This window comes from Sparus aurata, chromosome 8 (assembly GCF_900880675.1).
Source record: "Sparus aurata chromosome 8, fSpaAur1.1, whole genome shotgun sequence".
In the NCBI taxonomy this organism is placed as follows: domain Eukaryota; kingdom Metazoa; phylum Chordata; class Actinopteri; order Spariformes; family Sparidae; genus Sparus; species Sparus aurata.
The window spans coordinates 31,802,217-31,816,751 of NC_044194.1; the positions used below are offsets into that span (position 1 = coordinate 31,802,217).

The window sequence follows — 14,535 nt, forward strand, 5'->3', positions numbered from 1 at the left end:
ACTGCGCCTGTCCTTTGGCCGGTAATTGCCTCCGTTAAGTGTTTGGGGAGGTATGGTTCTGGTTAGTGATGTAAGAGGGGTGTATGGCACATCCCTCAGCATCCACCAATCGAAATAAGGGCAGGGCTCAACACCCATTTTTGGAGGTCTTGCTATAAAACCGACATAAAACATCCCAAAACTATTCAGTTTATTTAAGTCATTAACCTCTACTGCAGCTTTGTCGGGAGACTTTCTGTTGCATATATAATGAGGTAAGTACAAATATATGATTTTAAAAAAACCTAACCTTTATCATTTCAATTAATGGTCTATTATTTAACAAACTGCAAGATACTTACACATGTTTTTCATCTGTTTTGCTGATGTTTTGGAGATATATCACAATTTCGTCTTCCAGACTTAATTTGCTTTGCACAACGACGGATCAATTATTTCTGTGAGAGTTGAGTTGATACCCGTTGAGAGCGATTAAGAAGAATCCCCCCCCCGTCCGTCCGTCCGTCCGTCCGTTCGAAGAAGATGGAACACAGGCAGAACAGAATTATTTTGGATGATTGAAAATGATATTACATTTTGAGAACCCAGCAGAATTGATAGAGAAGCAATATGTTAATATGTTCATCATTTAATAATCTCTTATAACATACTCTGGTAAGTGAATAACAATATTTAGATTGATCTTCACTTTTTAGTTATCCTCTATAATGCATTCAGACAACCATTAAGGCAGTTTTTGTAGTTTTTTTGTTTTGTAATTTTGCATCAGCCTTGTCAGAAAGAAATTTCCACTGTCGCTGTAAGTATTCATTTCAATACCCCAACTTAATTTAAGTTAATGTATGATCCACTAAATGTACCTCAAAGGTATGAAAGGTATATTTCAAAAGTATTTTTTTTATGCAGAATAGCCCCAGTAATATTAATCTATATTACACTGTTATTGGGTTACAGTTATTGATTATTATTGTAGCTGGTTGCAGGGAGGATCAGTTTTAGTATATTATAATCTGGAGTATTTTATGTTGTTTTGTAAACTCCAATATCTATAATAATTCATTATATTTTATAAGATGGTCATATGTATTTAAGTCTAAAATTTAAGTCTTAAACTCTAAAAAACAACATTAAAAAAAAACTTTAAAATGGCAGACATAATCTGTCTTTCTGGGAGCCATAACATACCAAATCGATGCACAAAGACACTATTGAACTGTTTTGTTTTTTTTTGTTTACACAAATAGACAATCGGAATCAGAAATCCTTTAATGTCCCTCAGACGGGGAAATTTGTTTGTCGCAACAGCAGAATATTACTAGAATAGAGCAATAGCAAAATAGACAAAATAATTAAAAAGGAAAGAAAAATAGAATCAACGTATATACATATTTACATAGTGTAGTGCAAAAATGAGCAACACATTTTTATATACAGATTTGAAATATAGATAATAAATATGGGTGTTGAAATGAGTTTGTACAGACTTATGAAGACATAAAAAGATAAAAAACACAGACAAATACCAAGAGTACAAGAGTCCACTATGTAAATGTACCAGGCTTTGAAACAGCAATCCACTGATCCAACTTGGCAATTTAAAAAAAGTCCAAATAAATAAGTAAAAGAGAGAGCTTGTCATTGCGCCTTAATAATTAACATAAAATGAAGTCCTCAAAAAATCAAAGAGGGACATACATCTGAAGGCAAATACATTTATCCAAAATATAATGTCAGGCTGCTATGACACGTCTCCTTTAATAAAAAAAACTTGTTCCAGACAAGCTGACTTGACTTTTAAAATTGCAGAGGATAATCCTGTTAGAGGTGCAGCAAATGCTTGGATATTGTGGGTACACATGACCTGTCCCCCAGGAAGCTAAGTTGAATTGATTCAAGCTCAGGGGTGCCCATCCACTCCTGTATTGCTTTAATTCTATTGAACTGTTAAAATACAGTATAGAGTAAATGTACTTTCTTTCACTTGAAATGCTCACCTTTTCCCTCTGCTGTAACACTTATTGTCCATCAATCTTGTCAGTTCCAGGATGGATAACAAGTCTTACTTGGTTCAGATGAATGGGAATGGAGTCCATGGAAAAAGCACTGTCAGTGCCAAAAGCCTCAATGGGAAAGGAGTTCACGGAAATGGCATACACCATGTCAGTGTGAATGGCAGTTTTTATCCGGCCAAAGCCAAGAGCCGCAGGCAGAGATGGGAAGTGAAGCCCTCTGAGATGGCCAACAACACGTTCAATCCCATCAGGGCCATTGTGGATGGGATGAAGCTCACCCCGAACCCGGATAAACCCATGATCGCACTCTCCATAGGTAAGAGGGTTACTGAATGACAAAGCTGGGGATTTGAAAACATCTGGAAAAACTACTTTGCTGTTTACATGCAATGCAAACTTTAAATTTGTTAATATTAATTAATTAGGTTCAAATGTTCAAAGATTCATTTGATTTTCATTTTACAACACAGGGTTGCACAACAAAAAGCAAGTTGTAGTGGATACCTCTGTCTCTTTTTTCAGACAGCAACAGGGTGAACAGGTTGATTATTAGTCAATAATATGTTCAGATTAATTCAGTTTATGGCTATAATCAACAAAGGATAACTATCCCTTTGGAATTCCAACTAGTTTCTATGATTGGAAACAAGATAGACTAAATAAAATACCTATATGCAATGATAATAAAAACTAACTAACTAAATACATACTAAATGGCATACTGTCCACTGCTGTCCACTTCTTTTTTACTGCTTTTGGCAAATTCTAATAGCTCTTCAGCTTGTATTTTACATCAGATATCGATTATATGCATTATCTTTGCTTTCTCTTATTGTTGGCTGATTGCTTATTATCACATTTGTTCCTCAGGGGATCCAACTGTGTTTGGAAACCTGCCTACAGATGATGCAGTGCTTCAGGCCATGAAAGACGCCATAGACTCCCAAAAATACAATGGCTATGCTCCTTCTGTCGGTGAGTCAAACTTACTGCAAACTAGCGAAATCTGAAGTAAAACATCTGGGTATAAAAGCAGGACCACAGATGCATAATGGTGATGTGTTTTTACAGTTTTACAGCCACATTAAGTCACTCTGTGCATTGTCTCTCAATGTATAATGACAAATTTAGGAGCCAGCTATTGTCTCTAATGTATCTCTGTTTGCATCTTCTGTATATTTCCCTTGTGTTTACTGGCAGGTTATCTAAAGAGCCGACAGGCAGTGGCCAACTTTTTCAGCTGCCCCGAGGCTCCACTAGAGGCAGAGGTGATTACTCCTCATACACTTCATACCCTTTTCATTCATGCTTTCTCATCCTCATCCTTCTGCATTGCTACCTTTACATCTGAATCACAGTGTATTACAACTTAGTGCATTGCTCCCACATAGTTGGCTAAATTAAAATTCCTTTCAGCAGCATCATTCTTTAAACACTACTTGCGACTTAATACTCATAATAATCTTATAGTAATGAATCAGAGTTTATGTCTTAGTAGTTGACGTTCTTTTTACAGTGACTTTATTCAAGTCAATGAGTAGAGAATGTGTGGATTTGGTGTCTGTGCTGTTAGGAGTAAAGTGCACCCACCCTCCCTTTTAGGATGTGATTTTGACCAGTGGCTGCAGCCAGGCCATTGACCTGGCTATCAGTGTTCTGTGTAACCCAGGGGACAACATCCTGGTCCCATGCCCAGGCTTTTCCTTATATAAGACTCTGGCTGTCTCTATGGGCATTGAGGTCAAACTCTACAACCTGCTGGTAAGACAGAGCATGTACAACACCATATTGTTTAATATCTGTTCTCATTTTGTTCCAAACACAGAAACTGTACATATACCTAAGCTTAAAGACAGAACACTGTGTTGGTTTCAGGAGTAGCTGGAGAAATTGCTCATTTTCTGTTTAAAATATGGATAGATATCCCAAAGAATTGATGAAGCCAAGGTGGAATAGCCTTAAATTTGCATTATTTCTAATGGCCAGTAGGGGGTGAAGTTCAATTGAATGTAAGCTTATGAGAAAATGACCCTAGTTCTCACTTGATCTTTCACCTCAGTTAACAGTTTTCCAGATGGGTGTATGGCCTCAATCGCCACTTTCAATTCATTTCCATACAGCATAATGTTTATTTGTAAATAATGGTCAATTTAGAGTTAAATAGATGGTAAACAGTGTATGCTTTAGGGCGTGACTGCCTTGTGATTGACAAGTCACTAACACGGTGACCGTTCAAGGCGGATAGAGTCGCCTCTCTGCAGTCTGAATACATCTTAATTCATAGCGTTCAGGAATAGCAGCTTCTCCACAACTGCCAAAAAGAGAGTCCTCATGAGAACTAGGGGTGGTTAATCGGCCCAATTTCCCGATTCGATTCGATTACGATTATTGAAGTCTCGATTCGATTACAAATCGATTTTCAATTATTAACGAATATTGATTCAATTTCCAATTATTATCGATTATTGATCTTCCATTTAACATCAGTCAGCTGCTGAATTATTTTACTTATCTTTTAAGTAACACCTCATAGCACCTTCAATATTGTATAGTGTAACTGTAATATCAAAATTGTTATTTTTTAATTTGTTTTAAATGTAGTGTTCCACTGTTAAAAGAAAGCTGCCAAGCTCAGCAGCCGGACTCATGTTAGAAGCACTGTTGGTGACGAGAACCAGGGCGTGTTTCTCTATTCCCCACTCGTCTGCCATTGCTTTGAGAAACTCACACATATTTGCGCTTGTGTGGCTATCATCCATAGCTCTCGTCTGAAGTAGATTCCATTAACTGCTGACATAATGAGCTGTAACGGTCACATATGAGACTGTAGCTCTGGATGTCCAGGCATCACAGGTTATTGCTACCCTGTGAGCAGAGTTGAGGGACACTTGCACGGAAAGGTTTGTCTCCTTGTAAAGATTTGGAATCGATTTAAAGGAGAACTTCAGTCGATTTAAACACGCATCTTCATTGCTCAAGCTACCCTTGACTTGCCAGTACCGAAGACGCAAACACATTTGGTCCAACCATTACAGAGCTCCGTGAACGGAGATTTAGCATTGACAGCTAACAGCATGGGGTCAGAACTTTACACTGTGTTTTAAGCGTCTTAACATGCTCCACATCTCACACCAAAAGTTATGCAACATCAGCAGACACCTTACAACACAGCACTGTAGCGTGTATGACTCAAAATGAATAAAAAAGTAGTTAAAACGGCGTGTTTGTGCAAGCAGCCACATACCGTTTGTTGACATCAGCATCTTCCGGTAGCTAGACCAAACTAGTCAATCCATCGAGCGTGCGCTTACTCCCTCACTGGCGGAGAGGGAAACGTATTCCAGCATTTTCGTGTTTCTGTTCATAATGTACATGACCATGTAACAGCCTGTCATGAGCCATGAGCCTTACAATAGCCTGTTAAGCCTGTTAAGTGCACACTCGATGGATATACTAGTTTGGTCTAGCTACCGGAACACACGGATGTCAACAAACAGGTAAGTAGCTGCTTGCACAAACACACTGTTTTAACTACTTTTTTATTCATTTTGAGTCATACACGCTACAGTGCTATGTTGTAAGGTGTCTGCTGATGTCGCATAACTTTTGGCGTGAGATGTGGAGCATGTTAAGATGCTTAAAACACAGTGTAAAGTTCTGACCCTATGCTGTTAGCTGTCAATGCTAAATCTCCGTTCACGGAGTTCTGTAATGGTTGGACCAAATGTGTTCACGTCTTCAGTACTGGCAAGTCAAGGGTAGCTTGAGCAATGAAGCTGCATGTTTAAATCGACCGAAGTTCTCCTTTAAGTATGAAAAGGCTCCAGGATGGAATAACATATCTTGACTCCAGACTGTGGACCATGTAGCAGAAGCCATTGAGAGGAGGACTCCAGTTTGTATTAGTATTTCCAAAAAAAAATAAAATCTTTTTTTTTTTTTTAATCGATTTTTGGAAATTTAATAATCGAATCATAATCGTCAATATTATAATCGCGATTAATCAATAATCGATTTTTTTCACCACCCCTAATGAGAACTGTTCATGTCATTATGCAGAAACACATAGACCCTGTTTGTGAATAGAAAGTGTTGTTATTGATTAGTTTCAAATGTGAGCTATCAATGTTTTGAGAATCATAGATTCCACTCCAATCATCTCCACTGTATTCTGGTGAGCGCAGAAAGCAGAGGCAGAAGAGATAGAAAGTGTTTCGCCTGAGTCAATGCCCTATGAGAATGATTTAGGCCATGCATCACTGTTAACCTTTATACTGAGTATAAAGGACATGATACCTTTTACATTCTTGTCTCATCCTGACATGCATATTTGTTTTGCAGCCAGAGAAGTCATGGGAGGTTGACCTGCAACACCTGGAGAGCCTAATTGACGAAAGGACATCCTGTCTGATTGTCACCAATCCATCCAATCCGTGTGGCTCTGTCTTCAACAAGGAACACCTACAGAAGATCCTCAAAGGTAAGCAGCCATTCTGCCTCACTCTGCTTTTGTAGGAAAAGGGGTTAAAATCCTCAGAAGCTTTCAACTGGTGTCAGTTGAAGTCAAATAATAGGACAATGTTGGACAGAATTTGATTCATCTTAGAGTAACACTGAAATGATTCTTGCTTTTCTCAGTGGCCTCGAAACACTGTGTCCCAATTCTGGCTGATGAGATCTACAGCGATATGGTGAGAACAACTAATCAGCAACACAAGTTACAATGTACAGGTTAACAGGTGGGCTTTGCCCTCTGTAACACCAGCAAGACACATTTTTCATCACAGTGAAAGCAGGTGTTTTATTTGGTGGTATTTGCTCTGGCTCTGGATGGTGGTTGGACAAACCAACATCAACACAGGGGGGATTACAGGCCTTTTGTGTTGAATGAAGCCTGGAAGCAGCAACTGGTATGCTGGATGAGTGGGGGGTGGAGGGTGGGGAAGGGTCAGCAAGGGCAAGCAAGGGATGTGGGTGGTGGTGATAGCATTTTAGATACTGGCTATGTGCATGTACATATTCAAAAGTGCCATCCAGCTCAAATGTAATGATTATTTATCACAGGGCAGTTTGTCACATGAAGGTCTTAATGCAATTTAGAGTTGCTGTTCTGTCTAGAAGGGGACTATAGCATACATTACCTTAAATGGTATCTTACAAGTGAGTACTTTGTGACTTTAATATGATTACTTTTTTATGATACAACATATCCTCATACCTATGATGACTGAATAGGTCAATTGCCAGTGACTCCCGAAATGACATGACGTTGCAACATACCAGCAACAAGAAGACTGGACCTTTGTTGTACTGTCACAGTTTGGTTAGGTTTAGGCACTAAAACCACTTGGTTAGGCTGAGGAAACATTGTTGTTTGGCTTAAAACAAATACATTACTTATCTAACCACAGTTACGCTAGTAAATTAAAATAACTCACCAATAACTTTTGGTTTCACACTGGACATGAACAGCGGCCTCATGGGTGAAAGTCCTGTGATTGTTTAACCCGACTTTCCACCCCAACCTCATCCATATTCAAACTTCATCTCTCTTTATACTACTTCACCTGACTTACTCCTTTATGCCATAATTATTGCAATGGACACACACTGTTTGGCTATGTGCAGTTCTGACATACAGCTAATTACATTCACTCAAGCACACTTAAATACATATTTTAGGTAATTGTACTTTTTGAGTATTTCTATTTGGTGTGACTTCATGCTTTTACTCCACTAAATCTTGGAGGGATTTATTGTACTTTTACTCCCCTACTTTGTCTGACAGCTTTAGGGACTAGTTACTTATCACAAAACAGATTTTAACACCCAACCTGCGCAGTAAAAAAAACCCTGCATCTCCAAATGGGTTGATTTAGAATATTTGTGATAACATAACTAACTGTTCCTTTATGGATTGAGAGAATTCTTAAATTTCTTGGACCTAAGCATGCAATTTAAAAAACCTCATTGATTAGCTGTAAAATGTAAAAGAAATAAAATAAAACAGACTGACATCTTTATATATTTATCAATGTCTTCTCTCTTTCAACCTACAAATAAACAGATTATCAAAATAATTAATTGATTAATAATTAATTTGTGTTTTATGACATGTTGTTGTTGGAACCCCAAATTACACTGATTCATCCATAATTCAGATGGGAAATCTCCCAGGTTTCAACTAGAAATCTAAGTTGAAATTCCAGTTTGTTCTCAATGGGTACCTTAGTCACCTACAGTGTCTATACATATTTATTGTAAAATTTAGTATTGACTAATACCGTCTTCTCCTCTAAAACTTTCTACCAAAGGCTTACTCTAATCATCTGGAATGTATTGGGGTAGAGGCAGACATCAGAAGCAGAAGAACTGGAAAGTGGGCGAGCTAATCCTTTAAACCTGAAAATGACCAAATTTAAATATTGACTGTCAGAAAACAGTTTTTCAGCACATTTAGTCCAAAGTGTTGGCATCGTTACCGTCCTTGGCCAAGTCTGTTCTGCTCAAACTTTAGCTAGGTCATGCAAACATGTAAATGCACACACACACAGACTCCTGTAATTTTCCATTTGGGCAACATTCTGATAAGGGGATAAACAAAAGTGTCTGAAAGCATTTTTCAGCGTTTGATTTTTTAATTTCACCCCAGGTACTTGAGTGTGTATCAACTATGATCTTTTACAAGTCAATGATTTATATTAGAAAGCATTATTCTCAATGACCCCGATAGCTGTACATGTAGAAATCATTAGTAGTGTAGTTTAAAGTGGACAAATAGAAGTTTGGTCTATTCATTCATCAAAGTATGAAGTTCATTAAGACAAGTCCAATCGCAATTACACAACCTAAACCATCCCACATCCTGCTCCTCCTCCAGACCAGAATGACTCTGCACTTTTTCGGCCTACATGTGTTTGCAGTTAATGCAGATGTGGGGTTTTGGCAGCAGAAACAAGAGGAATGGCGTGTGTGTTGTAGTGGTTGGAGAGCTTTTATGACTTGAATGTTCGGGGGCCTTGGGGCCAGGTTGTCTGAACTTCACCAGTCATGCCGGGGGAGACTGTCAGGAGGCGTTACCCTCCATAACACCCTTAGCAGTAATTTATGTTTTACAGGGCATGTCTGCAGAACGAAGTGTTTTCTTCTTCAGTCCTGAAAAAGTTGGTCACTGCTCCATGTTTGCTCATTTACAGATGTTTTTTCACTGCACACATTGAAGTAACTGCTCCATATTGATAATATTGGTTTATTGTAATCCTACGATTACTTAACTCATACTTGATTTAAGAGAGGGGAGGGTTGGCGAAGCCCGCCACAATCCAGACAGGCTCCTTTTACATGTCTAATGATGTTATGTCATTCACAGCAGTCTGACCAATAGAAAATGGGGCAGTTCCCCTGCTCAGCGTCAAAGAAACTGCACAGCTGTAATGAGAACCAGCTTTCTATGGGAGGAGTGTATCTGACTGTAGTAACAGATAAGCACATTCAGGATCAGTATCCCTCCTCCATACATACGCTCTCTTACTCTCTTTCTACTCATTACTCATTACATTACTCTATGTAATCTAATATTATCCTTCTTCCTTTAATTTCTCCCTCACCCCCAAAATAAGTATTATAATGATTTTGTTTTCAAAGCTTGATCTGCTGCCCCCAAGTGGCCAAAAAAATCAGTTTATGCTACTTTAACCACTCAAATGTTTCATTTGTTATGGGAAAAATGTCTGGTGGTGCCAAGTTCATGAGTTGTGACAGAACCTTGGCTATATATTAGCTACTAAGATGTTAAAGCCCAAGGGAGTAACATTTTTGTGTGGTCTACATACGAATTAATTGACTTGAATGTTTGATTCAATGTGATCATAAATTGGCATTACCATCAAGGCCACTGTCCATGTTAAGTTACAGTGGACAATGGTGATCAGTGACCATGGAAGATTTTTCCATCTGAACATGTGTCACTGTGTTCCTGCTCCCTTTCTCAGGTTTTCCCAGGTTGCAATAGTCCTTCCATGGCATCTCTCAGCAGCGACGTTCCCATCCTTTCATGCGGTGGTTTGGCTAAGAGGTGGCTGGTCCCTGGTTGGAGGATGGGATGGATTCTTATCCATGACAGGAACGATATATTTGGATCTCAGGTACATAGGCTTTTTTGTGCATTCTTTTAACAGAGAGAGTAGGAAGTCTATAATAGATAACTGTTTCACTGACCTTATTGACACATGAAGTATGTCTCCTCTAAAGATTCGACAGGGTCTGGTGAAACTGACCCAACGTATTCTGGGGGCCTGCAGCATCATCCAGGGTGCCTTAGAGAACATCCTAAACAACACACCTCAAAGCTTCTATGACAACACCATCAGCTTTCTTAAGGTAAAAACAGGTCATAATAAAATAGGACTGAGTAAGATCCTTTGTCTGGGACATACACTTTGATCAAAATACTTTCTCAGTGAAGCCCTGGACACACAAGTCAGTCTTTTAAGCCCTGCTCTAGGACAAAAAAATCTTACTCAAATTCCTTTAAAATTATGTGACCAAACTATTTCATGTCTTTTGTTTTCTTAATATGTTTTCAATTCTCTTTGACATGTGTTAAAAAAAAATTCTGACTGGATGCTTTATCCTTTTCTTCTGTAGTCCAACTCAGAGATTTGTTTCAATGAACTGTCCATCATCCCTGGCCTGAATCCAGTAATGCCTTCCGGAGCCATGTACCTCATGGTCAGTGTTTGAAGTGTGTTTGTGTGTGTGGTATATTTTAGCCATGGACACACGTGCAAATAGTTTTTGTATCATGTTAACTTTGTAGTTTAAGTGGCACTCCGCAGAGTTTGCATGTAACAGACAGTATAATGTTTTCTGTTGTTCTGAAGGGAGCTCTCTGCAGTCTGATACACTGTCATCAGGATTATTCTGATTTGACCCGGTGACTACAAATTTTAGATTGAAAACTCAAGCCGGGGGCATTGAGTTTGAGATGCAGAAATGCTCTGATGGAAGATCTATGAGTTGCATTGTATAAAATTTAGGACCCAGTGTTTTTGGGTTTGACCATTGCTTAATGTCAAAGGCAGGGTATTTCAACCTCAGTTAAATACAACACACACTACTAAATTGCTGGTTGGAGTGACCCCACAGTCCAAGATCAATTATTTTTTCTAAATAATTGCAGTAAGGACACTCATCCTAAGGGCATCATTATTTTTAATATTTTATATCTGTTTTATTTTATATTATTGACAAAGATCTTAAGGCCTGAAAAAAAACCTTAATCCGATAAATTCCGAAAAAGACCAGTGTTGTAAAAAAAAAAAAACAACTCATACTTTAGTAAAAATAAAGATATCATGTTAAAATATTTCTTTATTGAGCAAAGTCTTGAGGTATGTCATATGTGGTATATTATTTTCTTAGACTGCCAGTATAATAATTACATTTTAAAATGTGCAATTTAAATGTGCTAATTTTGCTCTCGTGCAGCATGCAATCTGCAAAGTTACATGTTACTCAAGTTATGAAATAAATGTAGTGCAGTGAATAGAACAGTATTACTTAAAAATTGTACTTACGTACAGTACTTGAGCAGAGGTACTTTTGATTACTTTCACTTACATAAATTCTCAGCTGTTACATTATAGCATCTTAAAATTGATAACCATATATATATAAATTAAATGGACAAACAATTTCATGTAATGAACATGTTAATTTCAGGATGTCACTGGTAATGAATTTTCCTCTTCTTACATAAGTTTTATAAAAGAAAATCTGAAACTTAAGCAAGAAAAAATAATTCTTATACATCATGAACCAAACTTGATGGACAGTGTTACACATCACAACATATTTATTTCACATTAAGGATCTCATCTCAGCTGTCCATGCATGTGAATCTAAACCTTTTACTCTATCATTCTACAGTTTGTTATTCAATCGGTGGAAGTTTGAAAATAAATGTGAGCTTCTTCTATGAGGAAACTGTGTGAACATGTGACCTTTATCCAGGTGGGGATCAACATGGATAACTTTCCTGATTTCAAGAATGATGTGGAGTTCACTGAGCAGCTGGTGACTGAGCAGTCTGTCTTCTGTCTGCCTGCCACAGTAAGACACCATCCTTTTTTTGTCCCTTCTCGTCATTTATCTATATATTTGTTCCAATATGTTCACACTTCAATTTATGTATAAATGAAAAAGCGAGCGTAATCACTTTAAAATCTAAGAGAATCTTTGCTCTGTCCTTTCCCAGGCATTCGAGTATCCTAACTTCTTTCGCATTGTGGTGACTTTGCCAGAGGAGATGATGGTGGAGGCTTGTGGTCGGATCAGGGAGTTCTGCGAGCGCCACTACCGGCCCCACAGCCGCAACAGCAACGATCTGGACCAGTGATCCAAATCAGAGCTGGACCAGTCATGGACCTGAGAGAGACCAAAGCCTAGAGGAAGGAAGAACTGTCCTCCAGTCACATGTACTGAGCTGGAATCAGCTTGAAATTTTATTCCACCATGTTATGAAGTTAAAGATGTAGAAATCGGATGTCAAAACTGTAAATATCATCAAAAGCCCAGAAGCAACATATCTTATGGTCCATTGACGGTGTAATTTTTGATGTAAACCGTATGAAATGAGCAGACCTGATATTTATATTTTATACAGGAAAACTTATATTAACCTCTTCTTGTATTTGTGTATTTATATCATTTGTGTAATGCGTTGTTTGTCTTTGTAATCTTACTTCTTTGATATTAACTGCAGGTTCGTAGACTTTGCATACTGTACAAACCAGCTGTCTTCTTCGCTGTCACAAATAGGTAAAAGGAATATATATTTGAATATCAATTTTTATAAATGTCAGGAATAGTAATCTCCTGTGTCCTTACCTTATGCCAGAAAACAGTTCTCAGTGCAGCGTTGGACTGCATTGGCATGGTCTTTATCAGAACATTATGTGTATATTGTTTGTATTTTAATTGTGTGTCATATTGAATCAAATATATTTACGGACAGTTTTGTTAATAGTTACATAATAAAAAGGTGTTATAAGACTGATGTTGACTGATTTAGGAAAAGATGATTAAAAATGCATTTTTATTTTGAGTAATGATGTTGTGCACACTTGTACACTTCAAGTGGATTAGACCCTAAGAACATGGCATTTTGCATACAAAACATGCTGAGCCTTGAATAGACTGCACTGTGTACAACAGCATAGATTCTGATCATTAAGGAACTGATCAGAATCAGCCTGAGAATCCCCAACACATATTAAGACAGATAAACTAAAATATTACACAGGCTAAATGTTCATTGAACTTAAAAAGGCCACAATGTCAATTTTTAAAAGGTTCTTAATTCTTATTTTATAATCACAAATCATCAATCAACAGCAATTTGATTCAGTCCATGAAAGGTTTCTCATTCTACTTTCTACAGAGTATTTGATTCTTATGTAACCTCTTACATACTTGTACATTACCTTACACAGTTATCCTTCCACTGCAGCCTGTTGATTGTGACTCAAGATAAAATGGCGATCGATTTGGCAGCATTTCTCTAGTAGCACTCAGGAGCAGTAAGTCCTGGTGGTGACATATTGTTTTTTCCCTTGCCACCATTAGGTTTAAAGTGAAATGTCTTGACGACTGTTGGATGGATTGACCACATACCTGCTAATGACATTATCATTAGTCTCAGCTGTGCTTTTTAATTAGACCAATCAGCCACAACATGAAAATGACTGACAAGTGACGTGAACATCGATCATCATGTTACAATAATGTCTTAAGGCCGTATGACCATGCACAGACAGGTCAGAGCTGTTTTGGCTGCACAAGGGGAACCTGCGAAGGTGGTTTTATATTAATGTTGTGGCTGATCAGTGTATGAGAATTGCGTTCCGGTGAAATAAATACAGAGTCAATACTAATAATCTAGTCCACACTAGATTATTGTTGTTGCAGGGAGGTTTAAAAAAAAAGAAAAAAAAAAAAGTTTTTACATGATCTGAATAAGTTCATTGATTAAACAAACCAACACAAACTGATATATATTCCCATGAGTGCAACAAGCCAACACCATTTATGAAAATGTATCTTTCATATACTTTTATTGGCCTCCCAGACCTTCTAGCTGAATTAACCGAATTTGTAGAAGCTCATAGACAAAAAAAAAAAGAATTATATTATTAATAATTAAAAATATTTAATAATAATGAGAAGAGCAATGTACAATGCAGTGAAACTACCTCTCCTGTCCTCTCTGCATTTAACACATATTGATGGAACAGTGGCCAGCCACTGTACAGAACCCAACTACATTTTTATTCTTACACAAAGCTTATGCTTCTCAGCACTTTTAATGGCCAACGTCTATTTATGTCTGTTTTCCAGAACTTTTAAGGCTTGATAGACTTCATCAGTTGATATGATAAATGAAACTCTTTTCCCTACAGATCTACAGCCTTTATACCGTAGCTGCACAGCACAGTGATACAATAACGCCATCTAATGTTGA

General features: G+C 37.7%; 1 protein-coding gene across 1 annotated transcript; it reads left to right on the forward strand.

Moving 5' to 3' along the window:
* The first annotated feature begins 141 nt into the window (after positions 1-141).
* Positions 142-13,071, forward strand: tat (tyrosine aminotransferase). Its single transcript, XM_030426266.1, has 12 exons — positions 142-254; positions 2,039-2,328; positions 2,883-2,987; positions 3,213-3,280; positions 3,615-3,773; positions 6,354-6,492; positions 6,651-6,703; positions 10,004-10,156; positions 10,263-10,391; positions 10,659-10,742; positions 12,027-12,125; positions 12,271-13,071. The coding sequence occupies exons 1-12, from the start codon at positions 250-252 to the stop codon at positions 12,409-12,411; spliced, it is 1,425 nt and encodes a 474-aa protein (XP_030282126.1). The 5' UTR covers positions 142-249; the 3' UTR covers positions 12,412-13,071.
* Positions 13,072-14,535: the final 1,464 nt, after the last annotated feature.